Source organism: Camelina sativa, chromosome 11, assembly GCF_000633955.1.
Source record: "Camelina sativa cultivar DH55 chromosome 11, Cs, whole genome shotgun sequence".
Taxonomy (NCBI): Eukaryota; Viridiplantae; Streptophyta; class Magnoliopsida; order Brassicales; family Brassicaceae; genus Camelina; species Camelina sativa.
Genome location: NC_025695.1, coordinates 1,789,582 through 1,816,513, shown reverse-complemented (window position 1 = coordinate 1,816,513; position 26,932 = coordinate 1,789,582). Strand labels below are relative to the sequence as shown.

The following is a 26,932-nucleotide window of genomic DNA, read 5'->3' as shown; positions in this document are numbered from 1 at the left end:
CTAAAAAGTTTCCATGAAAATTTTGTATGCACTCGTACGTTTTGTTATACAATTGTGACCGACACTCACTAGTGTAGGCAAAAGCACTCTATACTAGCGGCTTTCCGATTTATATGTTATGTCGGTTCTTCATTTTTTTTTGTCTTTGATAATTATAAGGCTAAAGCAGCTTATAAGATTTTCCCGTTGAAATTCTCATAACTTTCTTTGACATCAAACTATATTTGTTTGTACTCCGTAATATCCTTAACGGGCACAATATAGACCACTTTTTTGGGGATTTTTTTTTTTTTTTGGGTTCAATTTCTTCTTTTTACTCAATCTAAAAATGGTTATACTTCTCTTGCCGACAAAGAAAACTTGGTGATTGATGAAGTAATTCTAGTAGTACACATATCTATGATAGTTACAAATCTCATATCTATATCGCGTAAATTTTAAATAAAAAAGTTGTCAAGGGCAAGCATATTTTGCATGAAGTACGCCGCAAAAGAGCAATTGAGGCTTTTGTGTGATGCATGGGGATTCACGTCGTCCTCGCTGACAAAACTTAATAAAATACAAACACTTACTTACTCCCTCGTGTATATAAGATTGTCCTTTGGTGGAACCCCAAAGCATAACTCACAAACAAACAAAAAACCAATTCTTGATCTTGAATCTCGTAGAGGGAGAGAGAGAGATCAGGATTCACATTCTATTCGTCTTACAAAAATGAAACAGACCAATCTCCTGCTATGTAAATTATTCATAGGAGCCTTGTTTTTGTTGGGCTCTGTTTTGGTTAATGGGGAAGACCCATATATGTTCTACACTTGGACTGTCACTTATGGAACAAGATCTCCTCTTGGTGTTCCTCAACAGGTAATATCAATATAAACCATTATTTTCTATAAGTTAGATCTAATCTTGCTATGAGAAACTAATTTTTCATTAGTGTAATATTTCTATATTTTGGTATGATGTACATAGGTCATTCTTATCAATGGACAGTTCCCTGGTCCTCCGATTGAAGCTGTTACAAACAACAATGTTGTTGTTAATCTCATCAACAAGCTTGACGAGCCATTCCTCATCACTTGGTATATATACTCTATATAGCCGATTGAGCTAATTGTTGTTTAGACGAATATGAAATCTTTAACACCTGTTTGTAATAAGTGTAGGAACGGAGTGAAGCAGAGGAGGACATCGTGGCAAGATGGAGTGTTGGGAACTAACTGTCCTATTCAACCAAACTCGAACTGGACTTATCAGTTTCAACTTAAAGATCAAATCGGTACTTACACTTACTTCGCTTCCACGTCGATGCACCGAGCCAGTGGTGCTTTTGGTGCTCTCAACGTTAACCAGAGAGCCGTCATTACCACTCCTTACGCTACACCAGATGGCGATTTCACCCTCCTCGTCTCTGACTGGTTTAAAATGAGCCACAAGGTAATATATATACCCAGTTACCCACACAAAAACATTTCAGACTACTTGAAAGTCAACGTAAAGTTTTGTTTTATACACCATTTAACTATTATTGTGATCACTAGGACTTGCGAAAGCGTCTCGACGCAGGCTATGCTCTTCCTCTTCCTGATGCTCTTCTCATCAATGGTGCTTCTAAAGGTCTAGTCTTTACCGGACAACAAGGTAATGTCATCACATAAATCCATCAAGATCTTTTTTTTTTTACATTCTCCATGTTTCTAGTCTCTGATATGTATTTATTTTTCATTTGTATATCTTCAGGTAAAACATACAAGTTCCGAATATCGAATGTCGGTATAGCGACATCGATAAATTTTAGGATTCAAAATCACACAATGAGCCTCATTGAAGTAGAAGGTGCTCACACTCTTCAGGAGAGCTATGAGTCGCTTGACGTCCACGTTGGCCAGTCCTTGACCGTTTTGGTCACTTTAAAAGCTTCTGTGAGGGACTATTTCATCGTGGCATCAACCCGGTTTACTAAACCGGTGCTAACCACAACTGCGAGTCTCCGTTACCTAGGCTCCCAAAACGCAGCATATGGTCCCCTCCCCATTGGTCCTACTTACCATATCCATTGGTCCATGAAACAAGCAAGAACCATCAGGTATTCAAACCGGACATAACCGAACCGGATATCTTTTGTGGATTTTGTCTAATTTTAATTTGCTGAATATTATTAGGATGAATTTGACGGCAAATGCTGCAAGGCCAAACCCACAAGGATCATTTCATTACGGTACCATACCGATAAACCGAACTCTAGTCCTAGCCAATGCGGCCACGATGATCAATGGGAAGCTTCGGTACACAGTAAACCGGATATCTTACATCAACCCAACAACACCGTTGAAACTTGCCGATTGGTACAACATTTCGGGCGTGTTCGATTTCAAGACAATCCTTAGCACTCCTACGATCGGACCAGCTCACTTTGGTACATCGGTTATCGACGTTGAGCTTCATGAGTTCGTAGAAATCGTTTTCCAAAACGACGAAAGATCAATTCAGTCTTGGCACATGGACGGCACTAGCGCATATCCGGTTGGGTAAGCAAGCTAGCACCTTGCCCTCTGTTATCTAAACCGGATCCGGTTATTCATAATTTTAATCCGTACGCTATTTTGTCAGATACGGGTCAGGGACATGGAACGCGACCATGAGGAGGCGTTACAACTTGGTTGATGCTGTTCCAAGACACACTTTCCAGGTAATAGTCTTTGTCAGTAACAAGTTGAATGATTTAAATCTAATGAAATAACTTGGAGTAGAAGCGTTACAACTTGCTTGATGCGGTTGTGTGTGTGTAGGTGTATCCGTTATCGTGGACGAGCATATTGGTGTCATTGGATAACAAAGGGATGTGGAATCTAAGGTCACAGATATGGTCAAGGAGGTATTTAGGACAAGAGCTCTACGTTCGTGTTTGGAACGATGAGAAGTCTCTCTACACTGAAGCTGAACCGCCTCTTAACGTTCTTTATTGCGGCAAAGCGAAACGCCCCCTTTAGATTTTTTTTTTAATTTTCAAATTTGTTATTGTTATCTTTTCTACTATTGAATTAGGTCACAACTATTAAGTGGAGTGGAAAATACAAAACGTAGTCCAAACGGAAAAAAAAAAGTTCATTGATATTCCAGTAAACAGACCAAATAAGAAATTAAGGAAAAAGTTTATTTTGTCTAATGATTTGTTTCTTCCAAACTCTTATCTCTTCTCTTTGGATTTGTTACTTAAAAATGCACTCTTTGGATTTGTTACTTAAAATCGCACTCTGTGGTTCAATGAGAATTCCACTTTATCTCACTGAACAATACTATATGGAGTAGAGTTTTCTTTTCCTTATTTTGACACCTCACAAAGACGTTTCGTATGGCTAAAATAAAACGTATCTCACTGAATTTTTTTTAAATAGATATACACCACAAAACACAAGAGTGGTTGGTTTGTAATAATACAAAGACATCGATAATGTCGACAACTCTCACTATTTATAAATAGGGTAAATCATCACTTCAGCCACACACACACACCAAAAAGTAAAAAAGAGACACTCACGAAAGAAGAAAAAAAAAGATGATGATGAAGCAGTATGTGCTTGTTCACGGAGGCTGCCACGGCGCTTGGAGCTGGTACAAGGTGAAGCCTTTGCTGGAACGTTCCGGCCACCGTGTCACGGTTGTTGATCTGACGGCTTCTGGTGTGAACGTGAGCAGAGTAGAAGAGATTCAGACTTTGGAGGATCTCGCTAAGCCTTTGCTCGATGTCCTTGACTCGTTTGGCTACGATGATAAAGTAATCCTCGTCGCGCATAGCCTAGGAGGTATACCAGCTGCTCTTGCAGCCGACATGTTTGCTAGTAAAATCTCTGTTGCTGTCTTCGTAACTTCTTTTATGCCCGACACTAGGAATCCACCTTCATACGTGTTCGAAAAGGTACATAGGATATTCACATAGAAACGATCTTTTGTTTTTGTTTTTTTTGTCACGTTTAAACTTTAAGATGTGGTTGGAAACGCAGCATGTTGGGACCATTTCAGAAAAAGAACGGATGAATTTGGAGTTTGGGAGCTACGGAACAAATGATCGTCCTCTAATGACTGTTCTTCTTGGACCTAAGTACTTGGAGAAAATGTATCTGCTATCTCCTATCGAAGTAATACTCAAGAAAATACTCTGTTTCTTACTAAAACCCAAATGGTGACCTTACTTTTTCTTGAAGAATCTTTTTTTTTGTTTTTGTGTTGATTGTTAGGATTTCGAATTGGCCAAAGCGTTGGTGAGAGTTACACCGGCTATAACCAGTAATCTGACGGGGACAAAGAGCTTAACGGAACAAGGATATGGATCTATCAATCGTGTGTATATTGTCTGCGGAGAAGATAAGGGTTTAAGTGTGGATTATCAACGATGGATTATCGAAAACTCTCCGGTTAAGGAAGTGATGGAGATCAAAGATGCAGATCATATGCCAATGTTCTCCAAGCCACTTGAACTGTGTGACTGTCTTCTTAAGATTGCTGATAAATATGCCTAAAACAAAGAATCTCTATATGTATATCCTATATGGACTATGAAATGGACTGTGTGATCGTCTTCTAAAGAATTTATGTATATCCTTTATGGAATATGAAATAAGATTTGATTTTTAAGAACAAAAAAAGGATTCTACAAGAATAAGATGACTAATGTCTAGATGAGTAGACGAAGCACTGAAACTTTACTCAAACCCATCCAACACGTAACTGAAGAAAATAGTAACACAATTCCATTACGATACTATCACATTCCATCATTCAAGTTCAACCAAAACAAAATAATTCTAAATAGGATTTGGCTTTTATCTTTGGTGGAATTCAAGAACACAACACCTACACTAAACAAACATAGCCATGTGCTGGTTTAACACTATATTAGCTCCTAGTCGTTGTAATGTAAAAAGGACACAACGACATCTTTTTGCTCCTAGTGAAAAAAAACTTTGAATTTAGGCACGAGGTAGTTATATGATATAACCAATGAAACAAACCAATGAAACAAACCAAACCCAAATATCAAAAACACAAACATTACATAAACCCAAATATCAAAAAATCAATAACCAAAGCTGAGACGGCGCTAAGAACGGTGAAAGAACTAAGTGGTTGTAGAAGAAAAATCAATCAGGTTACCCGTTTAAAATTAATCAAAATCTGTTAATAAACGGACTTAAATGGGTGCACCCATTTAAAATTATTTGATTTTTTAACGGGTTTGGGTTTAAAAGTAATATACTGAGCCCATTAAGACCCACGGATATAATGCCCAGTTTAACATCACTAGTTATATCTAATGAGTCCAAGTTCAAAATAACTATTCCAACCATTATTGGAACGTCACATTTGAAATTGTTGTCCCCAACCATAAATGCAGAACCACAAAACAACTACAATAATAGAAGAAAGCAAACAAAGAAGCAATCAAACAGTAAGGAAGAGAACATGAAGCACTATCTTCTTGTTCACGGCGGTTGCCACGGCGCGTGGTGCTGGTACAAGGTCAAGCCGGTGCTGGAAGATTCAGGCCACCGTGTGACCCTTGTTGATCTAACGGCTTCTGGTTTGAACATGAGCAAAGTGGAAGAAATTCAGACTTTGGAGGATTACACTAAACCATTGCTTGAGGTTCTTGATTCGCTTGGTTCGGATGAAAAGGTTATCCTGGTCGCGCATAGCCTCGGAGGGATATCGGTTGCTCTTGCAGCCGACATGTTTCCTAGTAAGATCTCTGTTGCTGTCTTCATTACCTCTTTCATGCCCGACACAACGAATCCACCTTCTTACGTTTTCGAAAAGGTACCTCAGAAACCGATTAGCTATATTGATTACGAAATGGTAATTGTAGAATTGCTTTTGTATTTGTCATGACTTTCTTTGAACAGAACAATATTATTCTCTGTATTTTTTTTATAATATGGTTTGGTAAATACAAGCGAAATCGGCTGTCAAGATTTTGATTTGTGAGTGGAATATGTCTACACTAACTAAACTATGGCAGTTTCTCGGAAGTGTTTCGGAAGAAGACCGGATGAATATGGAGCTTGGGACATATGGGACAAATGATCGTCCTCTAACCACTATTCTTCTTGGAACTAAGTTCTTAGCCGAGAAGATGTATCAACTTTCTCCAGTCGAAGTAAGACTCAAGAAATACTCTGTTTTTTTATGTTGGTTCAAAATCCTATACGGGACGTTTTTGCTGAATCTTTTGTTGATTAAGTTAGGATTTTGAATTGGCCAAAACATTGGTGAGAGTTGGACCGGCAGTTACCAGAAACCTGACGGGTACAGGAAGCTTAACGGAGGAAGGATATGGTTCAGTTACTCGTGTGTACATTGTATGCCAAGAGGACAAGGGCTTAACCACAGAGCTCCAGCGATGGATAATCGAGAACTTCCTTGTTGAAGAAGTAATGGAGATCAAAGATGCAGATCATATGCCAATGTTCTCCAAGCCACTTGAACTGTGTGATCGTCTGCTAAAGATTGCTGATAAATACGCGTAATATGAGGTCATCAGTGAGATATTAGTAGCAAACTTATGGTTATGACTATTTATATGAATAAGATTCCTGAAAACAAAACAAAAAACTCATTTCTACAACAACAGCATTGTCAAGATGAGGTATTAACTATTAAGATAGTGCTTTTGAGAACATTCAATCATCAAATTCAATGAATAATGCCACAAATACAAACTGGTGCATAAGAGAATGCGGATCTGCTTCGACTTGCACCAAGCTCGACTTCACCAAGTGAAGATGATGAACTCAAGCCATGTAAACGATTTGTTGTGACAGGCTGAGGGATGGAACTTTGACACATCCCATGTCTAACGACGTGTAGTTCGAGATTTTGGCCTTGAAGATTTCTGCAATGGGAGAGAAAGAAGTTCAGTTTTAGACAATATTCCAAGGACGTGACTGAACGAAGCACATTGAATGCAGTTGTTAAATTGAGGCATAATGATATAACAAAATATATCTGATGAAACAGAGAGTTTAAAAACCGAAAATTGTACTTACTGTCATAGAATTAAAGCTTGCTCCTGATCCTGTAGTACCTACGGGGACCAAATAACAAAACTTTAAATTACGACAAAAACAAATCAACAAATAACAAGACTCGATAATATTCTGACAAGTACAAATCCTGATACCAACTCTACCTATATCAAATAAGAATTAGGGAAACAGACACTGTATCTGTACCTGCAAATTGTGAAGGCATAGCACCAAGTGATGGAGTTGTCTGGCCAAACAAAGATGGAGCGGAACCAAATGTAGAAGCTGGGGAAGAGCCAAATAATGGCGTCTGTGCGGGAGTAGGGGATGGTCCAAACAAAGACGAGACAGGAGCAGCAGAAGATGGTGTAGCAAAGAGAGAAGACGAAGGTGCAGAAGCAGGTGTGTTGGGAAACGAAAAACCAGCTCCTGAAGAAGGGTTTGATGTTGTAACAGCTGCAGATGGCTGTGGAGCATTTGAAGCCCCAGGAGTTGCTGAACTCGTAATCAACCCAGCAACCTGTGTCGAGGGTTGTGTACTTGCAGTAGAAGCAGGTAGATGCAGAGTTGGGTGGACCCTTTTGGCAGCAGCTTCCTGTTTTGCTGTTTCCCTTCGATCAGCCTCAAGAAACGGATCATGGCATTCTCCTCTTCGGCGCTGGTCAGCAAGATACGATGTTCTCATTGATTCAATATATTGGTGAAAACTCTCTACCTGAACAAAACAAATTTCAAACCATAAAAAGGTTAAACAGATTTCAAAAAGGGTTTCTACATTAGAGGTTTGGTTTAGCAGTTTACCTTAGCAGCGACATGAACAAAGAAGTCATGAACATTAGACATGACTTTTGGAAGAGATTCTAAAAGGGAAGCATGTCGACTATACTTGTCAGAATCCAAGGCGAGCAATTGCTCCAGCTCTTCAACCCATTGCCGGCACTCGTTTAGATACTTCTCAAACCTAACAACAGTTTGCTGTAGGAAAACAGTTGGTTTCTTCGGAACCCCACGGTAAAAATCAGAAACTTGAACCGTTGTAGTAACTGCTTGTTGTTGACCAGCGGAAGCAGGAGCTGGATTTGCTCCCTGCGCCTGAGATGTTTGAGAACCAACACTAACAACTCCTCCTCCTTGCTTCCAATGAGGGAATCTTGGCTGTTGCATCATAAAAGAACGAACTGCAATCTCTGCATTACGCAACATATCTTTGGCAACAATCATAAGCTCATGAAGAACAGCTTTTTGTCTGTCCATGGCAGTATTAATCCCACCAAGCTCCTACAAAAGTTAAACACACAAAAGCTCTAATACAAACCTTGAGCTAACTAGAAGAAACATGGGAAGCAAGCAATAAAAAATTGAATAATCCACAAACCTGAACAATGCGGCTAGCATCAAACTCGAACCCTTCACTGGATACAGAAGAATCATACAGTCGACTACACTGATCTAATCTCTGACTTTCACTTCTATGCTCCAATATCTTCTCTCTACAGATAAAGATTCAATAGCCATGGCATCAAAGACTCTAACAACATCAAGTTCTTCAAGATTTTTCACAAGAACCGTAACAATTAAGCTCTAAAGCAAATCCTAATAAGAAAAAGAGAGAAGCGTACTCAATCTGAAGCAGTAGTTTCTGAGAATCGGGATGAAGATCGGCCCACTTGGTACTGTAATTGGCCGGAGCTTTATCGTTGGTGAAGAGATACAGCTGCTGTACTTGCTGCTGCTGCTGCTGCTGTTGCTGATTCTGTAGTTGTTGTTGCTGCTGCTGGAACTGTTGCGGCTGAAACAACGACGTTTGCTGCGGTTGTTGCTGCTGCTGCTGGGGTTGCGAGAAGAAGGAACCGCTCTGCTGCGGCTGAAACATCGGTTGCGGAGTTTGAAAAAGCGGCTGAGGCGTCTGCTGTTGCTGTGGGGTAGAGAACATATTACCGAACGACATTGCTTGATAAAACCGACGGCGAATCAAATCTAGGGTTTCTATTCGCCGGCGACGATTTGGAGTTTCGCAAAAGATTCAAAACCCCCCTCTCTCTCTCGTTAAAAACTTAAGCGGTGACGGGATAGAAAATTGATAAATTAATAGTCTTAATTCCACTTTTTAACAAACTTGGAGGGTTCTTTTGTAAAAAAAGAAACATTTACTAGTTTATTCAGATTAGATTATAAACACAACTTGATGAAAGAAAAAGTTTAATTTTATTTGTAGTTTCTTTCGTACGTGTTGTTATAATTTGTCCTATGTTTGTATACTGATGAATCTTTGTGTGGCCAGGGAGGAATAGTAATTGTTATTAACAATGAAACCGTAACAAAGGTTTCTTCAGGTTATATGGTGAAAAAGGGAAAGAAACTAATGTTTAGTTTCTTGATCAGCCGAGGAAATCTTTCATTGGATCCTCGTGGTGAACTCTCTTCATCCTGTAAGCTTCCATCTCTTCCGGAGTCACATCGTTTGTGTATTCGACATTGTATTTGCGTTTTCTCTCGTTTTTTTCTTCTTTCCTACTCAAATCCTCCTGCGCACAAACAAACAATACGTCAGATATAAATCTTGCAGGGCAAAGAGAAAAATATGAACTGAAACTATGGCATCTTTTTTTTTACCTTTCTAAGAGCATTGGCTAGTGCTTCCTCGTTCAATTCCAAATCTTCAGGAGTATCGGTTCCCCATGAGGCCATTCTCTTCTCTTCAACCTTCTTTGGGCTCTCTGATCACCAAAATACAAAACCAAAATGTCAGTGGCGTTACAGAAACAAAATGTAGCAATAACAAATAAGAGACTTGAAGAACAAATGCAAAAGTCAACAACACAAACCTTCAGAAGCTTCTTTGCGAGCAATGTTAGCCTTCATCAGATCAAGGGACGCCTCTGCAGCTTCGATTCCAGCAGAACCAGTGCAATAGCTGTTGCGAATGGTTTGCTGGCAACACTTGTATCCCCATTGGTGATCTTTCCACCAAGAACCCCAAACACTTGTGTGATTGTTAGTATGAACATCTTCTTCATATTTACTTTTCGGAATTATTACCATCTCTTGCCCCTTTATAACCCTCCCTGCTCTGTCATACTCAACTTGTCTTTCGCTTTGGCCAAGCAAAAGCTCCATAGGAATTTCATCTCTTGTAGCTGCATCCCCATACTTTTCCATGATTGTTTGCTTTGTCTGAGACTTGAGTTTGTCCTTTCCAGCCTTAAAGTTCCTGTAGAGCAATTCAGCTTGGGATGGAGCCGCTTGCATATGCATGTCCTGTCCCTTGTCAAATGCTTCCCATGAATGAACGTTTAGCTGTTTGAAATCTAGAGCTTGGCCACTGTTTCTATAGTGATTATCTCCCTGGATACATGATAAGAAAAGAATAAAAAAAAGTTAGTTGGTATTCCAAAGATTTCATCAAAGTATGTATAAGGCACAACTATACAAGATTCACGATTGATCAGGAGCAACTAACCAGATAGAACTTATCATTTGGATCTGCATCTGGAAGTGGATCTTCACGCATAGATCGAGTTTTTGGGTCATAATGAGCAGAGTTGAGATCAAGGTTGAGTAGGTATTTTGCAGGGTCTTCTCTGATACGCAGATTCCTTACAGTTCCTGTGCTACCACCACCAGTCGTACGAACACGTTTCTCAACCTTTGCAAAATCCGTCTGCTTGCTCTCATCAACCTTGGCTTCATCAACTCTTAACTCGTCATCTTCTTCCTCGCCATCACTGGTTGCACCATCACCACCGTTTTTGTTAAGCTTTTCCTCTAGTTTCTTAAGTTTCTGCTCCTTGAGATACTTCTTTCGTGCCTCATCTTTTGCTTCATAACTAGCCACCACATGACGGTAAGATGAAGGGTCATAACCATTCCACCGGTCCCTCTTCCCATCGTAGTCCAATTCAAAGCTCTCGATTTTCTCATCAGGTGCAATGTACATGTTTGTGTATTTTGCTCCAATCTTGCGAGGTCTATCCATACATGCTTTTACATCGTGCGTCATTGCGCCACAGTTTTTACACGCTCCCTTCCTGTATTTCTCAGCTTGATGGATCTTTGCACCTCTATCATACCATATCTTTTTGCGACCGACGGAATCAACTTTCCAATTCTTTTGATGCTTCAAACTCTACAGAGAGAAAAAGACAGAGAGTATTTCAGTATGCATGTTCTAACACAACAACATGAGACAAATGCAGAGAGAAAGCAAGTGATGAAAGAAACATGGAAGAATCTGAACTTACGGGTTTTTCAGACTTGAGATACCATGGAGCAGATGACATATACTGTGGTATGTGAGGATTGATTTCTTTTCCATCCTCGTCTACCTCAGCAGGAGCAAGCCCGGCTTTACGAGCTTCCTCTAATTCTAATTGCTTCCTATGATCTTCCCTAGACTTAAAAGCAACTGCAGATCCCATAGAAACATATACATCAGCAAACATTCAAAAACTGAAAAAATACAATTAAGCACAGAACAAAACCCTAATACTACTTGAAAAGAAACAACGAAGGAACTTGTAATTGTAAACATAGACGAAAACCACCAAAAGCACCACCATAAGTTTAATTGAGACAGAGTATTCACAAAACTGGATCTAATCAAAACCATAGCAGTAGAAACAAAACCCTAACTTGCTGATAAAACCCTAACTTTCTCATAGAATCGAGATTCTTGATCAATGATCACCAACGTATATTAACAGCCAAATCGAGAACTAGGTTCGTAGAACAAAAAATTGAAGGAATCGTGGTGTACCTGAAGCTGTAGCCATGGTGATTACGATCGTTAAGCTTCGACTCAATCAAAAGAAGAGAATGCGAAAGAAAGAAGTATGGATGCCTTTTAACAAAAAAAAGAAAGAAAGAAAGAAGCAGCGATCGTCATATATATATATAAGCTAAATCTGTGTAAACAAAAATAGAAAAAGAATGGCGGCTTATCCTTTCGTTACACAAATTTGGATTTGATCATCTACGGGCCGTTCTTACAGGCCCATTTATTTAGAAAACTCATCACTTTCGAAGCCCAAATAACACCTCTTCTATCATCTTGTGTAAAAAGTTATTAATTTTACTTTTTTTTTGTTTTAAAAAAGAGTAAATTATTATTTTTTACATCATAACAAAATTATGTAAGATCCCAAAAATACATATATTCATAAGATAATTAGGGTAACATCCCATTTATACATGGTTAAAAAAATGATATTAGTAATAATTAAAAATATTTATGGATAATTAATTTACCATATTCCAAATTCTATTTCTATGATAAATATGACTTCCAATTTTCTTTAGAGAAAAAAGTCTACATTTTTGTTGATTTAAAGTCCGAACTCTGCTTTTGGTGGAAAAAAACATCAACTATTTGTTAACTTCCAAATAAATCACAAACTCTCGTTGACCTAGCATTTTAAGGCACAACACTAAGTGATCAAACGGAGAAATTAAACGGGGTTAATTATCCGTTAACGAGATCTATTAATAGCAAAACGACGTTATTTATAACACTCTAAAACCCCCAAATTAAGAAATCGATTCTCAATTTCCCTATTCACAAACCCTAATCGATCTCAATTTATCTTTTCTTCTTCAATTTCTCTTTTCTTTTTTGATTTCTCTCTTCTTCTTCGAGTTGACAAGATGAGTTCTAGCTCAGAGACACCGGTGGTAGCTTCGTTCGACCGTGGAGTGCCATTGAAGTGTGTTTGTGGAACCGGTGTAACGATCTTCACATCGAGAACTGAAGAGAATCCTGGTCAACCGTTCTTCCGGTATATAACAAAAAGAGATCTGGAATCTTCTCGTCATCAAAGATATCATGTTCGATTAGGTTTAGATCGATTAGGGTTTGTGAATTGGGGAAATTGAGAATCGATTTCTCAATTTAGGGGTTTTAGTGTGTTATAAATATCGTTGTTTTGCTATTAACGGATCTCGTTAACAGATAATTAACCCTGTTTAATTTCTCTGTTTGATTACTTAATGTTGTGGCTTAAAATGCTAGGTCAATGAGAGTTTGCAATTTATTTGGAAGTCAACAAATAGTTGATGTTTTTTTCCACCAAAAACAGAATTCGGGCTTTAAATTAACGAAAATGTAGATTTTGGAGATTTTAATGATACTTTTCTCTTTTTTTTTTATTGATGGACGAAATTTCCAAATTTTCTTCAGCAATTACCTAAAATAAGTAGTAAAAAGTAAAAAAAAAAAAAAGTTTTGAATTTGAAAAGAGTAAATAAACCCGACCGTTGCTGTTCCTCTTCACTCAGTCAGTCACTCACTAAAGTAAAAATAAAAAATAAAAAAATCTCACCTTAGGAAAACCATTTCTTCTTCTTCTTCTTCTTCTTATCTAGAGAGATCCAAAGAGATTCAGAGAGGGAAAGAAGAGAACTTTGTAACCAAAAAATCGGTTCAAATCAGAATATCACACAATGCCTACGTTGAGAACGAGAGCTAAATGTTCGATTCCCACCACAAACCCTAATCCAACCGTCGGAGGAGGAAACCCAAACGTCTCCTCCGTCTACGAGAAATGCAGAGAAGACAGGATCAAGGAGAATCTTCAGAGGATGCAGAGTCTCGGAATCTTAGATCTCTCCCTTAAACTCAAATCCGATACCCGACCCGTTAAAAGGCGTTACGGTTGTAAATCCCCGCGAGACACTCCTCCTTCTCCTCTTCAGCTTTCAGTCTCCACCAGACGATCCTCAAGGTACTCTCTGACTTCTCTTTTGTTCACATTGCTTCAATCTTACCAAAATTAGGGTTTTTTTTGGGTAGAAATCTAGGGTTTTTTTTTTGAGTTGAAATCAGGGTTTTATCATTTCGCTATTTTATCATCATTCTTTCGTCAGATTGAAGCAGGAACCACCAATTACTCGGAGATCCTCTAGGTAATATCTTCGTTTTCAAATTCAAGGGATCAACAGTAAAGTAGGGGTTTTTAGTATAAATTAGGGATTTTTATTAACTTGTATACTGTTGTGGTCTTCACAGATTGAAGGATGCTGCGCCAGTTACCTATGCTGAGGAACCTGTAGTGAAGAGGGGTAAAAAAGCATCTAAAGATGAGATTGTTATGTGGGTAGGAGAAGGCGTAAGGCCAGAGATTTACACTGACGAACATGAGAAACTGCTAGGTAACACTGAACGAACTTGGGAGCTTTTCGTCGATGGTTACGACAAAGATGGTAAACGCATTTATGATCCTGTTAGAGGAAAGACTTGCCACCAGTGCAGGTTTGTGCAATTGGCTATTTTAACTCTGAAAAAAATGTAGCTTGATTCGGTTAGATTTGAGGCAATTGTGCTACTGCGGATTTTACAGGCAGAAGACCCTCGGTTATCATACCAAATGCAGCGAATGTAATCCATCCGTCCGAGGTCAATTCTGTGGAGATTGTTTATACATGAGGTACAGTAGCCTTCATGGCACTAACCTTGTCTGTTTTTTGTTGACAATTTAGTTAGCAATTGAGTATCTTGCTTTGTTCAGTAAAACGAGTATTGGTCCTGAATGTTTGAAGTTTCTGTTTTGGTGGTTGAACAGATATGGAGAACATGTTCTTGAAGCTCTGGAAAACGTGAATTGGATTTGTCCAGTCTGTCGCGGGATCTGCAACTGCAGTTTATGTCGTACACAAAACGGGTGGCTCCCAACTGGTGCAGCTTACAGGAAGGTAGCAATTTTTGATGTTCTATCAATTGTGCAACTTCTGGTTTTGATTCCTTGGATAGGTTCAAAAAGTTAATGGTTTTCCCATGACTTCTTTTTGTTGTCAGATACTTAAACTCGGGTACAAGTCTGTTGCACATTATCTGATTCAAACCAACAAGCAGTCGGAAACAAGTGAGGATGATGAAACTGATGCCGCTGAAGATAATCAAGCTTCTGCAAAGAGATCGCTTTCTTTCAAAGAAGCAAAGGAATCTGCGGAAGAAGATCATCTCCTTCTGACGATTACTGATGGGCTTCGAGACGTTGATAATGTTGAGGATGGCACAAACAAGAATCCGGATTCAGCTAGAAAGTCATTGGGCTTCTTGTCTTCTGGGGACAATCAAACTTCAGTGAATGATGTTCAAGTGCTAGGCGGTGGTGTCAAGGCATTGGATGTGAACGAGATGGATCCAGGAACTCCTGTGATCATCAACCTTGAGGCTCAATGCAAAGGGAACCGAGAAAACATAAGCAAGAGGAAACTGGCTGTTGAACCAAACCCAAACAGCATCGGTGGAAGACTGAGACAGCGTCGTAAGTGTCAAGTTTGAAAGGAAGAGAGAAGTTTGAGAAGACTATATGGATGGAACTATGCTTTTGCCTGTCTTGTATTATCAGGCTCATCACAATTGAAGCTCTTTTTTTAACTTTCTATCGGAGTAAACATGGATCATGTAAGCACTTGACGGCTTGTCAAATTTTGTGTTTTGTTGCTGTTGGTGATGATCTCATGTAATGGATGTTAAGTAGCATGGTTTATAAAGACAAGCTTCACTCACAGTACCACAGGGCCGTGTCCCGTGTGATACTAGAGAATCCCCTTACCGACCCATCTTAATATCTATCAGTCTTCTTATTTGATGAAAAGTCGAAACATTTGATTTTGTTCTGTTTCTTAGCTTTCCACCATATAGAAACAAACAATCCAATAACGAACTTAGTTAGAGCCAAACTCTGAGTTCCAACGTTCAAGCTCTTCCCGTTTGCTTTTTGGATGGTAAGAATATCTGCACTGAGCCGAGTTCTCTGATTGGCATCATTGCAGCTTCTTCACACAATGCTTGGACTTTGGGGATCACTTCCTGAGTAACCTGTAAAATAAGGAAGTTTACTAAGCTTATTAGTTACTTGACTCGAAACTGTAACACTTATAGTGGTAATAACTAATCTGTGTTTCTTATACAAAATCAATAGAGCTTGCCTTCGGTTTCTCTGACGATTTTATCAATGTCGCTACAGGATAAAGAGTGAGGCTGCCTCTTCAGTTTAGTTTTAGAAAGTAAAATTTCTCGCGTTCGAATCCGGCAATGTTATATACATTCTCTTCACCTAACAAAGTGATAAAAATGGATATAATCAGATACTTTCCTTAGCAACTGGTGGGTATGAAAATCCTGGTGACGATAATGTTCTTACCAAACTCCTAAGCACTGCATCATCCAACAACTCCAGTGGCTTGTTAAATAAACATTACATCCAAGTAAATGATTAGGGCAAGGAAAAACAGAATATATAAGCCCAACTGATACTCAGAGTGAACATTTGGTTCGATAAAGACTAAATTAGTTGGAATCATATCAATGACAATAACCAAATCATCATGATTAGAAGTCACGCCATCAAACTGGATAAGGAATTCTGATTCAACCTTCTGCTTGCTTCCTTCTAACTGATCGACCTTGTTGACATTATACTCTCTCTCTGTGAACCAGAGTAAAACATATTCAAACCACTAAGTGACACTTCGGTCAAATATAACTTATATGGTATTATTGTCCAGAGCTCAGGTAAGAAGGGCCTCTCTGCCTAATTAACTTAGAAGACAGGAAAGGGGAAAAAGTACATACGTGATCCGTAAATATCACAGAAGGTTGCCTGGATATTGCAATTTGAAACAGCGTTTTAACTAGCATTTCAGCCTCACCCACCTGCAATCAGTACAGCAAAATCAGTTAGTCTGTTTGAATTGTAAAAAATATTTCAACAAGCCTTAGAGTACAGTGAGAGAAGTACACACCCATTTTGAAGTCAAAGAAGATGCTGAGACATTGAAAAACGTGGCATGTGAGTCAAAAGCTACTGCCTTGGCAAGCATTGTTTTTGCATTTCCAGGTGGCCCTAAAGAGAAGCAGACCTGAAATGAAGAAATTTTACAAAAGATGACACTGGAGAAGATCAATAAAAAAACCAAACTTACAAATTTTACCTCTCACTGGTCTCCCAATCTCTTCGTTTTACCGGTGGTAATATAACCATCTCCAGTAAAGCTTGTTTAGCTCCATCAAGTCCAGCTGCAATAATTAAGCATAAGTGTGTTTCCACATACTGCATCAAAAAGGGAAACAAGATGACAAGCATAACAATAACACTCACCTACATCACCATTGTTTGTGTTTATGACCGTGGAGATTTCCAGATTATTTCACAGGTTTTGGACTTGTAGCAGCATTTTAGTGTTCTTTGCCATTGCAACGCCACCACCTCTTGGAGCTGGAGTCTTATGTGATGGACTTCTTCTATACCTTGACGTTGTAGAGGAAACTGAAGCTGAAGATGGAGATGCTCCGGGTTCCCTACATATATAAGGATCAAAAAGAGGATTTTAGTATACAATTAATGCCTTAACAAATTCAGTGAAGCAATAAAACTTGTCCATTCTTCAAAACCATCAAATTCAAGAAAAAAAATACAATAAAAAAATTATTTTAAGAAGAATTTTACTATGCATACATCAAATTCAAATATCAAGTTTAGTAAGCACTTTGATCTAGCTTGAGACATAAATGAATAAAAGCTGAAAACTACATGATCACATGCATGGACTCGGAAATATAATATGTGCACATAGATACAGACTTATAACTCACCTACTGTGTCAATCATGTCGTCCACCATTACAGACTTCTAACTCACCTGCTAAGTCAAATCTGCCACAAGCTTGGCTGCAATAGATTCATGTCCTTGAGTCTGCAAAAAAAATTGAAAAGTCTGTTAGCCATCAACGAGAAAGTAAATAGGGCCACCGGAATGAAACAAGTGACAAACTCAAATCACATCACCTTACACTCTCTTGCAGCTGAACATAGATGTCACCATCAGCAAAACGTTTAATCTTTGATTATCCCAAATAGCAAGAGTAAAAAACATCCAATGGAATAAACAAGGACAATATCACAAATCAGTTTTTTCCTAATCGTTTCAAACTACGGAAGAAGTACGAAGGTAAGAAAGAACCTGAGCTAAGGCAGGATTAGCAATGCCAGAAGTACAAATGGTGTGGTGTTCTTACAAACTTGCGGGAATGGTGTCTCCTGTAAGCAGATGGAAACTAAAGGAGTTTAGGCCGTCGAACTTGTACGGGATCTCGCTAGAGAAACATTGCATTAGCTGGCATGATTCCTTCAACCCGCAACAGCCTGAAAACGAAAAGAGAATATGAAACTATATGTGACAATTAACATGCAATTTCAAGAACAAATTAGTTTTAGAAATTCAAAATATCCAGTTATTAAGTGGCACAAAACCAGAGTGTAACAACCTACCTTGGAAAGTGCCTGACTGATCACAATTTTCCCACAGCCAGAAGCACCAGGAATGGCACAGGTTCCGCCATGAACAGAAGGGGAAAGGGCATCAAGGACACGCTGACAACAGGAAAAGTAAGCAATCAACAACACACATCTTCAATTAACTATTACAGTTGTCAAAAAAAAAAATGAATTGAGTAATTACCTGCTCAGTAAGTAGAGGAGGCATATCAGCAGCAAGCTTTAATGCAACTGGCCTAGGGGTACACAAGCCAGCTCTGACATATTATCAACCAAACAAATTTAACAAGTGAACCAAAAGAAGTAGCGATAAGAAAATACGTTGCAAACCTGAAGCATGGTGAAAGATTAGGGCAGGAGCCCTTGCAACGCCACCAACACAAGATGAAACTACCACCAATTCATCAGAGGATATGGCCTTACTTGCTAGGTAATCAAGTATCAGAGGCTGTTCATGAATATCAAGCAGAAAAACGATTAGCCATAAGAAAATCCATTGTGAAAAAGGGGAACTCAATAATTTAAGATAGAAACTTATACCTGGCCATAAACATGATCGAATGAAATGTCAAAGTATCCCATAGACTGTCCGGGTTAAAGATGACAAGCAAGGACACGATCTGAACAATACTGTGTTGTTATCAAATTTGCCACAAGCTTGATTGCAATAGATTCATGTCCTTGAGTCTGCAAAACAAAAATTATAGAATAAAAGAGTCGCATGAAAAGTCTGTTAGCCACCAACACCACATCAGGTGAAACTAGAAAACAGTAATTGTAATTAAACCAAAAACTGTAATAGTTGACCTCTGTGGTTGATTTGGTAGGAGTAACTTGATATATCATGAGGCTTGCTTTTTATCCTGCAATAACAAGAATCGGTTAAAATCAAAGTAGTTGAACTCATATAATTAGTGATTAGTGAAGGATGATTGAAACAATACCTCAAAGGGTTCTTCTTCTTACCTGATTAATGAGTAGTGGAAATCGAATAGGAGAACTCACCTGCAACTGTTTGGCAATGCGCAAATAAAAGACCACCTCCTCCTGTGGTTGGTCTGTTGAAGGTAATGACACTTGTCCATTCTTCAAAACCATCTCGGATCTGCTGCTACACAATATAAAAATGAGAAGAAACATGGTTAACAAATAATTAACCCTAAACTGTAATTGTAAACAAAACTTAAAAAGCAAAATTGCATAACCTCTCTGTGATCCCCACCCACGCTTTGGACGAGAGAAGTTGGCAAACAAAGATCCCGTTAAACCCACACCAAGAACCGGAAAGACCTTTAAAACACACGATATGTGAAGATGTAAAAAGCAAACCTCTGCATGTTTAGAGAGCTTAAGAACCTGATTGAAGGCTAACAAGGGCGTCTCCTTGGCCATTGCTTGGCTGGCTCGGAACCTGAGAGAGAGAAGAAAATCATCAGGGGATAGGCAATGGAGAAGAGAAGAGGATTTGGCATAGTAAAAATAGATGTCTGAGAACAAACCTTGCCGAGTAATGGGACCATAGATAGATTACTCTGGATAGATAAGGAACCATGGCTTTGCATCATCCCTCTTACGGATTAGGTTTTGCATCATCACAATCATATTCATCCTAATCGTTTCAAACTACTAATTCTTGCACTTAAAATCTGAAGAAGTTACCAAAGTAAGAAAGAACCTTAGCTAAGGCAGGCCGGAAAAGATACGGAGGCTGTGAGGTGTTCTTGTAAATCGAGTCTTCCAAACGTGTCCTCGAAAACCTGCATAACCACGAACAATGAGGTGAACATAGTAAGGCATTCCTCTAAATCTCCCATCGTTAATTAATAGCAATCATACCAACCTTTGGCGGTCCGAACCAGCAAGGCTGAGCACACTGTGTGACAGAGTTGTCCATGATGTCATCAAGCATGAGAAAATAAGCTTGAAGCTGCAATTGCAAAAGATAAAACGAGCATTGAGATATATAAAAAAACAAAGACAAATAGAGAGTCAGACAAAGAGAGTCTAAAACAGGGAATTACCCATTTAATGCACCACCTGAGACTGAGAGCACACGAAAGAAAAGTCTCGAAGTTATACGAAAACCATCCTTCCCTCCAGAAAGGCCTTGAACCTCCACGATCTAACACAAGCAAAGAAAAACATTAGCCATTAGAAGAACCTTCTTGTTTGGAAGACAAACAAAAAGGTCAAATCATACCTCACCAACAATAGCCATTAGTTAATCAAAAAAACAATAGGTAGTATGTGAAGACTCGAAGTTATACGCAAACCATCCTTCCCTCCAACAAGGCCTTGAACCTCCACGATCTAACACACGCAAATAAAGACTTAGCTGATCTGTGAACAGTATAAATATAAGAAAGGTGAAGAGGAGACTGTCAAAGAGGCAACAGGGAGCAACGACAGATCAAAGGCATCCTTCAAGAAACTGAGACATAACAGGTTAACAACTTATATGATTGTAATAAAGAAGATAATAAAAAGATGACAGACCAGAAGAAAGATTTATCATATCAGAGTGTACCTTTGGGAAAGACCTTCAAGGCAAACCTAGAATTCAAACCAGCATAACCACGAACAATGATGTCAGCCTGTAAATGTATGCAATCAAAAAACACACATAAAATAAAATAACTGCTGCATACCAGGTCGGTAGAGCTCTGCATCTGAAGCCTATCTGAATTGCTGAGCAAGATTGTTGTCCCTGGTTACATAGATCAGATAACCAATCTATTAGCATCAAACACGAGACAAGCCCCTTAAAGTGTATAGCCTGAAATAATGAAACAAAATAGTTGTATCAAGTCAACACACTTAGGACGGGAAGAATGAGGACTTGATATATTCAAAATGTAGGATCTAACCAAGTAAATCTATAAAGAAAGATCAGTTATCAGTACCTCATATGGATCAAGCAATGAGGTTTCTCATAGCAATCCAGTCATACCTCTCATCCCACCAATAACCTTGCTTGCATCCTGAAGACGAAGGACACAAAAATCTGAAGTAAATCCACAATTACAGAACATAGAGAAACATAAACTGGTAAGACAAGTGTTTGAAACTGTAACCTGAGCTATAATGTCAAACAAAGCAGCAGACACAATCTCCTTGTATGGTTCTAGCTTCATACGCAAACCATTCACTTTCACAATGTTTCTTTCTTCTCTTCAAACCCTCCCACACATTAATCTCGATGGTCTGCATCAAAGAAACAGAGATATGTAATGTCACTTATATAGAAAGAAAAAAAAAATCGATTAAGAGGAAGAAGACTACCTGGAGATGTAGCTCAGAGAAGACAACGATCCATCAGAACCATCACCCACAGAGCAAAGCATCCTCCACAATCTAAAATAACATATCCAAGAGGTTTTTAGATGAACATAATAACAAGATCAAACACTACAAATATGTGAAGCGTGAAAGATTCAGAGAAAAAAGGGGAGAGAGGCGGGCATTGTGCATCAGGTTACTAAAGGGAAAGAGGAACGTCAGAAACGTACCAAGACGAGGAGATAAGAAGATTCAACAAGAGCAATCCCACAGTGCATGGACCACCACCACGATCTGCATCAAAGAGAGAATATATTTTTGTTAGCTTATAGAATACGACAACAAAAAATAGGAATTTAAGAACTGTGGGAATTAAAAAATCCAAAGATAAAACCTACCAAACAAAAAGAGAAGACCCACGCTTGACAACAACATAATCAAAGGAGCACACCACCGATCAAAAAAAAGAAAACACCGAACCAAAATACAGAAGCAAATAGAGATGAGTTTAGAGAAAAGAACCTGTGAGAAGGCTTGAAGACAATAGCATGGATTAGAGAATACGTGATGATTGGATCATGGGTTGCTTCCAAAAGACCTGCAAAACGAAGACAGAAACATAATAAGGAATAAAACAAAACAAGAAAAGAAGTAAAAAGACGCGGGGGTGTTAAGAGGAAGAACAAAACCCTAGAAGACGTTAGCAGAGAAGAAGAAGCGTATCCATCAAAGCCATCACTAAGAGAAGCATCCAAAACCTGAAACAACATAACAACAAGTTAATATAGCATGAGTTTAGAAACCAAACCCTAGAAAAGAAAGAAACAAGTGAAAACCCAATGATCGGTTAAGAAGAAGTGTTAGGAGTAAGAACGAAACCCCTGAAGACGCTAGAACAGAGGAGACGAAGCGTTTCCATCAAAGCCATCATTGATCGATAACAAAAACATGAAAAAACGTAACAAACAAAATATAAAGCAACCGAAGCGATTCATAAACCAAACCCTAGAAAGAAAAAAAACAAAAAGAAAGTGAAAATCCAATGATCGGAACAGAAAAGAAAAACCAGAGACGGAGTTTTAGAAGAATGTGATGTGATTAGAACACCACCACCACCGTAACGCTCTCGGAGAGACTCTAGAGAGAAAAATAAAAATAAGGAAAGATCATATGCGATGTGATAAAGAGATGTAAAGAGAGAGAGAGAGAGTGACTATTTTATAGATGAAAACTATTGTTGTCGGTTTAGCTATTTCCTTTTTTTTTTTAATTCCTATTTCCTTGTTTTATTTTTATTTTTCTTCTTTGATCATCTAATAGATCAAGGCTCGAAAAATATAATAAGCCCATGATTTAAAGAACCTACACTTAATTTTATTTGGGCCTCATGGGGCAAAATAATGTTGAGGGTGTCGATTTCACAATTCAAAAAGAATTGGGGCTCTTATGCATAGGATTTGTAATTTAAAGGGGTTAAATGTTATTAACCTGATTTCCAAAGTCGACTGTTCCAAAACCCCAAAAAAGCCAGTGCCAGGTTCTCAACCACGCGGACGAGGTAGTAAGCAAGTTGAGTGAGAGAATGGTGTTCATCAATAATCTGTTGCATCACTCACTCTCTCTAAAGCTGCCTGCTTCTCAGCATACTCTCCCCCAAAACTCAAACTATTGGCATCATCATAAAATCAAAATCAAAATACAAACTCATACATACCTGTTTAATTCCATCAAAGATACAAAACTATATATATCATAGAATTAGACAAAGAAGGAGTTACCTCTTTATTTATCAAATACCACTAAAGCAGCTGCCTCAGATGATCTCAGTCTCCTCTGTTCCGTTTTGATTTCAGACAAAAGTGGCTCCACAAAACGACGACGTCTCATCAACTAATGCCAATGGACCCTAAATAACTAATAAGCTGGGCCAACTAACACCAAAAGCCCAATTTCCAGAATTTTAAAACGTTGTCGTTTCAGCCTTTCAGGATAACATCGATCATCTTCGTCATCTCATCATTCACTGACCAATCAGAGAAAGCCCGAGCACCGAAGAAAGTCAACAAACCATATGGGTTTGTGTTTTTCGTGAGTTGAGCCATCGGTTTTGATAAGGCCCATATGAATAAGTAGTGTTTTGTGTTTGTTTCGTTAAGGTCCAACAAGAAGCGGTTGTGAATTGTGATAACTAAAGTAAACTAATCAGTCCTTAGTTAGAGTTGTTGAATATGTGTGTGTAGCAAGCAGTGTAGGGTGGCTACTAGCAAGTGGTTGATGTAAGTCTTAGGGTGTAGAGTAGAGTTTAATCATGGTCTTCTAGAGCAAGCAAGTGGAGAATTAACACACTTTATGTATGCGTGTGTGTGCATTGTATTAATTATATTTGTAAGAAAGCATCCAAGGGATCCGAAAAGAACAATCTAGTCTTTTTGTATTATACTCTCCAAAGTTACTAAACTGTTTTGTTGTTTACCAAAGGACACAAAACAAAGAGAGCTAGACAGAAGAGTGAACTAATGTCTAATGGACGTCTAAGTGACTGTAGAGAGGTTAGAGAATGGGAAACCCCAAAAAAAAAAATGCAACACGTCAGCACTGTAAAATATCTGTATACGGTGATGGAGTCATCCAGTTCAGTTCGCTAGACAAGCGCAGCTGGTACTTGATTTTAATAGTGATCTGGATGTATGTTCTTTTGTTTTCGTTTCTGATACTCAGTTGTATCTTCTGCTCTGTTTCACTTTTCTTGCTATATATAGTTAATGTACACGAGTGAGTTCTCTATGCTGCCGTGTGTTGTTTCTTCCCGGACGTGTGTGTGTGTGTAATATTTTCGTTCAATTTCTTCTTTTTATTTTTGTTGGACTAAAATAGTGTGCCGTTTTTTTAATACTATACTCTTCGAAAAATTAATGTAGTCCATAATCTTAACCATTTTAATCTCGTTTGATTTATAATTTCAGAAGAATTTTGATATTCAATTTTAAGAAGCAGACTTTACTTTTTAATTTCTTTGATGGCGCAGTGCAGGCAAAGATGGAGCAGCCAAACAGCTGCAGTAAATAAGAGAAAGCATTGGTGTTTAGTTTCTTTCTTTCTGAAGTATATATAACAAGGCATGAAATCAAGTATTATTAAGAATGTCACCTACCTTTTTTGATGATTGCCTTTGGCTTGAGATGACTGTGTGACTAGTTTTCTGGCCATAGTGCAGATGGATTCATCATCAGACAACTTTTTAATCAACCTCAAATCGAACAAAAAAAAATGATTCTTTAGTACTCATATCTTAACTCATCACTCAGACCTGCAATCAAAACCATCAATGGTATCAAAAAAAAAAAATCAGTCAAAAGATTCTGAGTGTTAGAAGACAAGAGAATTCTTTAACTATAATGAAATAATCTAACATGGACTTTTTACTTACAAATGATGAAGCAGAGGATTTAGAAGAACACGAACTTGTTGAGATACCACCGCTCGCTCTCTGACTTGTTTGCTCTATTGTCGCCATTATAATGGTTCAACGTTCTCAGAGTTAAAAGAGAAGAAATTTCGGATCACACACCACAACTCAGTAGATTTAAAGCGAATCATAGATTTAGAAGCATGTACCTCTCTTCTGTGACTTGTGTGAATCATATTGGTAGAGCTAGCTAGCAGCTTTTCTCCTATAGAACCTCTACAAGGAAAAGAGAAGAGACCAATTAGTTAGCCTCACTAGGAAGATCAGCAACTCTTACTTTGAACCTGAAACAACTTTAAATAACATGGCAAAATAATGTAGAAACTCCCCAGTGGCACAGTCCACCATCACAAAGCATATGAGAGTATGATTAAACACTAGAGTCCAGAATATAGATGTAACCATGAAAAACCAACAGAGATATACAATAACATGGCAAAAAATTCAATAACATGGCAAAAACTCAACAGTCTGCATCAAAGAGACAGATATATTTTTCACTAATATAGAAAGACACAAAATAATCGGTTAAGATAGCTGAAATATACCAAAGGGAAAGAGGAGGAAGTACCTGAAATAAACCACATGTCCAGCCTTGTGCATCAGAGGAGCCCATACTTAGAAGTTAGAAACAGACCCTAAGAGACATCAAAAAGAGAAGCAAATCAGCGATCATAGCATCATCCACCAAAATCTAGTACATTAGAAGGACAAGTAAAAAAAATATAATTTATAAAATCAAACCTCCCATTGCCTCGAGGATCTGCATCAAAGAGAGACAGAGATGTTTTCACTTGAAACCTGAAACATCCAATAAGAAAGATCAAAATCAAGTTTGAAAAGTCCCTGATTGGCACAGTCCAAAACTCAAAATCCAGTCAATTATATTAAAAAACAAAATAGTAAAAGAAAAGAGATAGCTTACATATAACCAAAGGGAAAGAGGAGGAAATAGATACCTTGTGCATCACATCAGAGGAGCCCATACTTAGTTGCAGACGCACCATACCCTACGAGACATTTAAAAAACCAAAAAGCAAATCAGCGATCGATCATAATAGCATCATCCACCAGAATCTACAAACAACAGAAGGAAATGTAAAACAAAAAAAAATCATACCGTAGGAGGAGACGTAGTGTAAATTCAGAAGCGGGGATGGATGATGGGATCAAAAATAATAAGCTTCCAAAAACAGCCTGCAAAACGAAGAAACTTACTTAGGGGATCAAATCAAATAAGAAAAAGCTGAGACGCATTAGTAAGAAGGAAAAATTTAATTGAGAGAGAGAGAGAGACCAAACATGTAAGTAAAATCAAACCGTAGGAGGAGGAGGAGTGTAAATTCAGAAACTAATGGAGCGATGATTGGAACGTAGAATCCTCCTTCAAACCAAAGTGAAAATTCAGAAGCAAATTATAGAGATGCGTTTAGAGCAAGGAAACCTTGAGAGCGCCTAAAGAAGTAGCATCGAGAGTCAGTACCTGCAAGAGGAAGAAAGAAACGTAAGGAATTAAGCTAGAAAAAAAAGGTAAAAGACCTATTAAGAGAAGAGCAAAACCACTGAAGACGTAACACAGAGAAGAAGCGTGACCATCAAAGCCATCACCCAAAACCTGAAAAGAAAAAAAACTACAGAACAACAAGTTAGAAACCAAACCCTAGAAAAAGACAAGCAAGTGAAAATACAATGATCGATTCAAAGAAAGACACCAGATACTAGTTCATGCGTGTCCACCAAAGCCATCATAGATGGATTGATAAACCCATAATCCAAAACCTGAAAGATAAAAAAAAAAACAGAGAAATTAGTTAGAAACCACACTCTAGGGAAAAATAAGCAAGTGAAACTAGCAGTTTTGAAGAATCTCAAAAAAAAAAAAAAAAAAAA

At 38.3% G+C, this 26,932-nt stretch overlaps 8 protein-coding genes and 4 long non-coding RNA genes across 18 annotated transcripts in view; 5 read left to right on the top strand and 7 right to left on the bottom strand.

Moving 5' to 3' along the window:
- LOC104727537 (L-ascorbate oxidase homolog) overlaps positions 1-201 on the top strand; it is a 4,382-nt gene extending 4,181 nt beyond the window's left edge. The window contains exon 4 of the mRNA XM_010446634.1: positions 160-201. Within this exon, the coding sequence (XP_010444936.1) occupies positions 160-201 (42 nt within the window). The remainder of the gene's footprint in view (positions 1-159) is intronic.
- Positions 642-3,166, top strand: LOC104721075 (L-ascorbate oxidase homolog). The gene is made up of 8 exons (XM_010438983.1): positions 642-864; positions 973-1,082; positions 1,167-1,437; positions 1,542-1,641; positions 1,741-2,086; positions 2,163-2,528; positions 2,611-2,689; positions 2,790-3,166. The coding sequence occupies exons 1-8, from the start codon at positions 715-717 to the stop codon at positions 2,988-2,990; spliced, it is 1,623 nt and encodes a 540-aa protein (XP_010437285.1). The 5' UTR covers positions 642-714; the 3' UTR covers positions 2,991-3,166.
- LOC104721074 (methylesterase 9-like) lies at positions 3,482-4,643 on the top strand. Its single transcript, XM_010438981.1, has 3 exons — positions 3,482-3,916; positions 4,002-4,136; positions 4,236-4,643. The coding sequence occupies exons 1-3, from the start codon at positions 3,557-3,559 to the stop codon at positions 4,515-4,517; spliced, it is 777 nt and encodes a 258-aa protein (XP_010437283.1). The 5' UTR covers positions 3,482-3,556; the 3' UTR covers positions 4,518-4,643.
- On the top strand, positions 5,384-6,625 carry LOC104721073 (methylesterase 9-like). The gene is made up of 3 exons (XM_010438980.2): positions 5,384-5,814; positions 6,017-6,154; positions 6,243-6,625. The coding sequence occupies exons 1-3, from the start codon at positions 5,461-5,463 to the stop codon at positions 6,522-6,524; spliced, it is 774 nt and encodes a 257-aa protein (XP_010437282.1). The 5' UTR covers positions 5,384-5,460; the 3' UTR covers positions 6,525-6,625.
- On the bottom strand, positions 6,596-9,051 carry LOC104721072 (nuclear pore complex protein NUP58-like). Its single transcript, XM_010438979.2, has 6 exons — positions 8,642-9,051; positions 8,398-8,512; positions 7,824-8,300; positions 7,230-7,737; positions 7,044-7,081; positions 6,596-6,889 (listed from the first exon to the last, which is right to left on the bottom strand). The coding sequence occupies exons 1-6, from the start codon at positions 8,968-8,970 to the stop codon at positions 6,851-6,853; spliced, it is 1,506 nt and encodes a 501-aa protein (XP_010437281.1). The 5' UTR covers positions 8,971-9,051; the 3' UTR covers positions 6,596-6,850.
- Positions 9,401-11,794, bottom strand: LOC104727536 (pre-mRNA-splicing factor SLU7-A-like). The gene is made up of 6 exons (XM_010446633.2): positions 11,779-11,794; positions 11,264-11,427; positions 10,483-11,148; positions 9,848-10,367; positions 9,636-9,739; positions 9,401-9,547 (listed from the first exon to the last, which is right to left on the bottom strand). Exons 1-6 carry the CDS (start codon positions 11,792-11,794, stop codon positions 9,401-9,403), a joined length of 1,617 nt encoding a protein of 538 aa, XP_010444935.1.
- Positions 13,311-15,573, top strand: LOC104721070 (cell division cycle-associated protein 7). Of its 2 annotated transcripts, XM_010438977.2 has the most exons (6): positions 13,311-13,741; positions 13,884-13,922; positions 14,026-14,268; positions 14,357-14,443; positions 14,579-14,708; positions 14,812-15,573. In XM_010438977.2, exons 1-6 carry the CDS (start codon positions 13,461-13,463, stop codon positions 15,298-15,300), a joined length of 1,269 nt encoding a protein of 422 aa, XP_010437279.1. In that variant the 5' UTR covers positions 13,311-13,460; the 3' UTR covers positions 15,301-15,573. The 2 variants fall into 2 exon arrangements, with proteins under 2 accessions (XP_010437279.1, XP_010437280.1); XM_010438978.2 differs by lacking the exon at positions 13,884-13,922.
- Positions 15,956-18,980, bottom strand: LOC104721071. Of its 4 annotated transcripts, XR_002034347.1 has the most exons (14): positions 18,838-18,980; positions 18,628-18,745; positions 18,482-18,554; positions 18,292-18,393; positions 17,984-18,165; positions 17,809-17,861; positions 17,617-17,716; positions 17,123-17,322; positions 16,956-17,040; positions 16,767-16,883; positions 16,597-16,677; positions 16,398-16,450; positions 16,166-16,204; positions 15,956-16,078 (listed from the first exon to the last, which is right to left on the bottom strand). It is a non-coding gene; the product is annotated as an uncharacterized LOC104721071 (long non-coding RNA). The 4 variants fall into 4 exon arrangements; XR_002034344.1 differs by having other exon boundaries at positions 16,166-16,450; XR_002034346.1 differs by having other exon boundaries at positions 16,166-16,450; positions 17,809-17,825.
- LOC104721068 lies at positions 19,317-22,301 on the bottom strand. Its single transcript, XM_010438974.1, has 15 exons — positions 22,266-22,301; positions 22,099-22,174; positions 21,807-21,870; positions 21,580-21,651; positions 21,372-21,501; positions 21,201-21,278; positions 20,946-21,073; positions 20,825-20,850; positions 20,498-20,607; positions 20,319-20,419; positions 20,138-20,224; positions 19,973-20,054; positions 19,797-19,829; positions 19,654-19,708; positions 19,317-19,587 (listed from the first exon to the last, which is right to left on the bottom strand). The coding sequence occupies exons 9-15, from the start codon at positions 20,513-20,515 to the stop codon at positions 19,481-19,483; spliced, it is 483 nt and encodes a 160-aa protein (XP_010437276.1). The 5' UTR covers positions 20,516-20,607; positions 20,825-20,850; positions 20,946-21,073; positions 21,201-21,278; positions 21,372-21,501; positions 21,580-21,651; positions 21,807-21,870; positions 22,099-22,174; positions 22,266-22,301; the 3' UTR covers positions 19,317-19,480.
- LOC104721069 lies at positions 22,293-23,440 on the bottom strand. Its single transcript, XR_756896.1, has 3 exons — positions 23,355-23,440; positions 23,065-23,241; positions 22,293-22,334 (listed from the first exon to the last, which is right to left on the bottom strand). It is a non-coding gene; the product is annotated as an uncharacterized LOC104721069 (long non-coding RNA).
- Positions 24,483-25,676, bottom strand: LOC104721067. 2 transcript variants are annotated; one of them, XR_002034350.1, is made up of 5 exons: positions 25,614-25,676; positions 25,192-25,258; positions 25,004-25,107; positions 24,728-24,883; positions 24,483-24,629 (listed from the first exon to the last, which is right to left on the bottom strand). It is a non-coding gene; the product is annotated as an uncharacterized LOC104721067 (long non-coding RNA). The 2 variants fall into 2 exon arrangements; XR_002034349.1 differs by lacking the exons at positions 25,192-25,258; positions 25,614-25,676 and having other exon boundaries at positions 25,004-25,185.
- Positions 25,795-26,822, bottom strand: LOC104721066. 2 transcript variants are annotated; one of them, XR_002034348.1, is made up of 6 exons: positions 26,755-26,822; positions 26,603-26,673; positions 26,345-26,525; positions 26,163-26,239; positions 26,002-26,052; positions 25,795-25,805 (listed from the first exon to the last, which is right to left on the bottom strand). It is a non-coding gene; the product is annotated as an uncharacterized LOC104721066 (long non-coding RNA). The 2 variants fall into 2 exon arrangements; XR_756893.1 differs by lacking the exon at positions 25,795-25,805 and adding an exon at positions 25,812-25,843.

What these genes read in the sequence shown, in the direction of transcription:
- LOC104721070 (XM_010438977.2), top strand. Translation starts at nt 13,461, where the DNA reads ATGCCTACGTTGAGAACGAGAGCTAAATGTTCGATTCCCACCACAAAC. An exon ending in TCCACCAGACGATCCTCAAG is followed by an intron (nt 13,742 to 13,883) that starts GTACTCTCTGAC and finishes TTCTTTCGTCAG; the next exon opens with ATTGAAGCAGGAACCACCAA. An exon ending in CTGGTGCAGCTTACAGGAAG is followed by an intron (nt 14,709 to 14,811) that starts GTAGCAATTTTT and finishes TTTTGTTGTCAG; the next exon opens with ATACTTAAACTCGGGTACAA.
- LOC104727536 (XM_010446633.2), bottom strand. An exon ending in CAAATGATAAGTTCTATCTG is followed by an intron (nt 10,368 to 10,482) that starts GTTAGTTGCTCC and finishes TCATGTATCCAG; the next exon opens with GGAGATAATCACTATAGAAA. An exon ending in TAGCCAATGCTCTTAGAAAG is followed by an intron (nt 9,548 to 9,635) that starts GTAAAAAAAAAG and finishes GTTTGTGCGCAG; the next exon opens with GAGGATTTGAGTAGGAAAGA.
- LOC104721068 (XM_010438974.1), bottom strand. An exon ending in TCAGGTGGTGCATTAAATGG is followed by an intron (nt 20,225 to 20,318) that starts GTAATTCCCTGT and finishes TTGCAATTGCAG; the next exon opens with CTTCAAGCTTATTTTCTCAT. An exon ending in TCCGGCCTGCCTTAGCTAAG is followed by an intron (nt 19,830 to 19,972) that starts GTTCTTTCTTAC and finishes TTATCTATCCAG; the next exon opens with AGTAATCTATCTATGGTCCC.
- LOC104721072 (XM_010438979.2), bottom strand. Translation starts at nt 8,970, where the DNA reads ATGTCGTTCGGTAATATGTTCTCTACCCCACAGCAACAGCAGACGCCT. An exon ending in AAACTACTGCTTCAGATTGA is followed by an intron (nt 8,513 to 8,641) that starts GTACGCTTCTCT and finishes CTTTATCTGTAG; the next exon opens with AGAGAAGATATTGGAGCATA. An exon ending in TTGTTCATGTCGCTGCTAAG is followed by an intron (nt 7,738 to 7,823) that starts GTAAACTGCTAA and finishes TGTTTTGTTCAG; the next exon opens with GTAGAGAGTTTTCACCAATA.
- LOC104721073 (XM_010438980.2), top strand. Translation starts at nt 5,461, where the DNA reads ATGAAGCACTATCTTCTTGTTCACGGCGGTTGCCACGGCGCGTGGTGC. An exon ending in CTTCTTACGTTTTCGAAAAG is followed by an intron (nt 5,815 to 6,016) that starts GTACCTCAGAAA and finishes AAACTATGGCAG; the next exon opens with TTTCTCGGAAGTGTTTCGGA. An exon ending in ATCAACTTTCTCCAGTCGAA is followed by an intron (nt 6,155 to 6,242) that starts GTAAGACTCAAG and finishes TGATTAAGTTAG; the next exon opens with GATTTTGAATTGGCCAAAAC.
- LOC104721074 (XM_010438981.1), top strand. Translation starts at nt 3,557, where the DNA reads ATGATGATGAAGCAGTATGTGCTTGTTCACGGAGGCTGCCACGGCGCT. An exon ending in CTTCATACGTGTTCGAAAAG is followed by an intron (nt 3,917 to 4,001) that starts GTACATAGGATA and finishes TTGGAAACGCAG; the next exon opens with CATGTTGGGACCATTTCAGA. An exon ending in ATCTGCTATCTCCTATCGAA is followed by an intron (nt 4,137 to 4,235) that starts GTAATACTCAAG and finishes GTTGATTGTTAG; the next exon opens with GATTTCGAATTGGCCAAAGC.
- LOC104721075 (XM_010438983.1), top strand. Translation starts at nt 715, where the DNA reads ATGAAACAGACCAATCTCCTGCTATGTAAATTATTCATAGGAGCCTTG. An exon ending in AGTCTTTACCGGACAACAAG is followed by an intron (nt 1,642 to 1,740) that starts GTAATGTCATCA and finishes GTATATCTTCAG; the next exon opens with GTAAAACATACAAGTTCCGA. An exon ending in AAACAAGCAAGAACCATCAG is followed by an intron (nt 2,087 to 2,162) that starts GTATTCAAACCG and finishes GAATATTATTAG; the next exon opens with GATGAATTTGACGGCAAATG.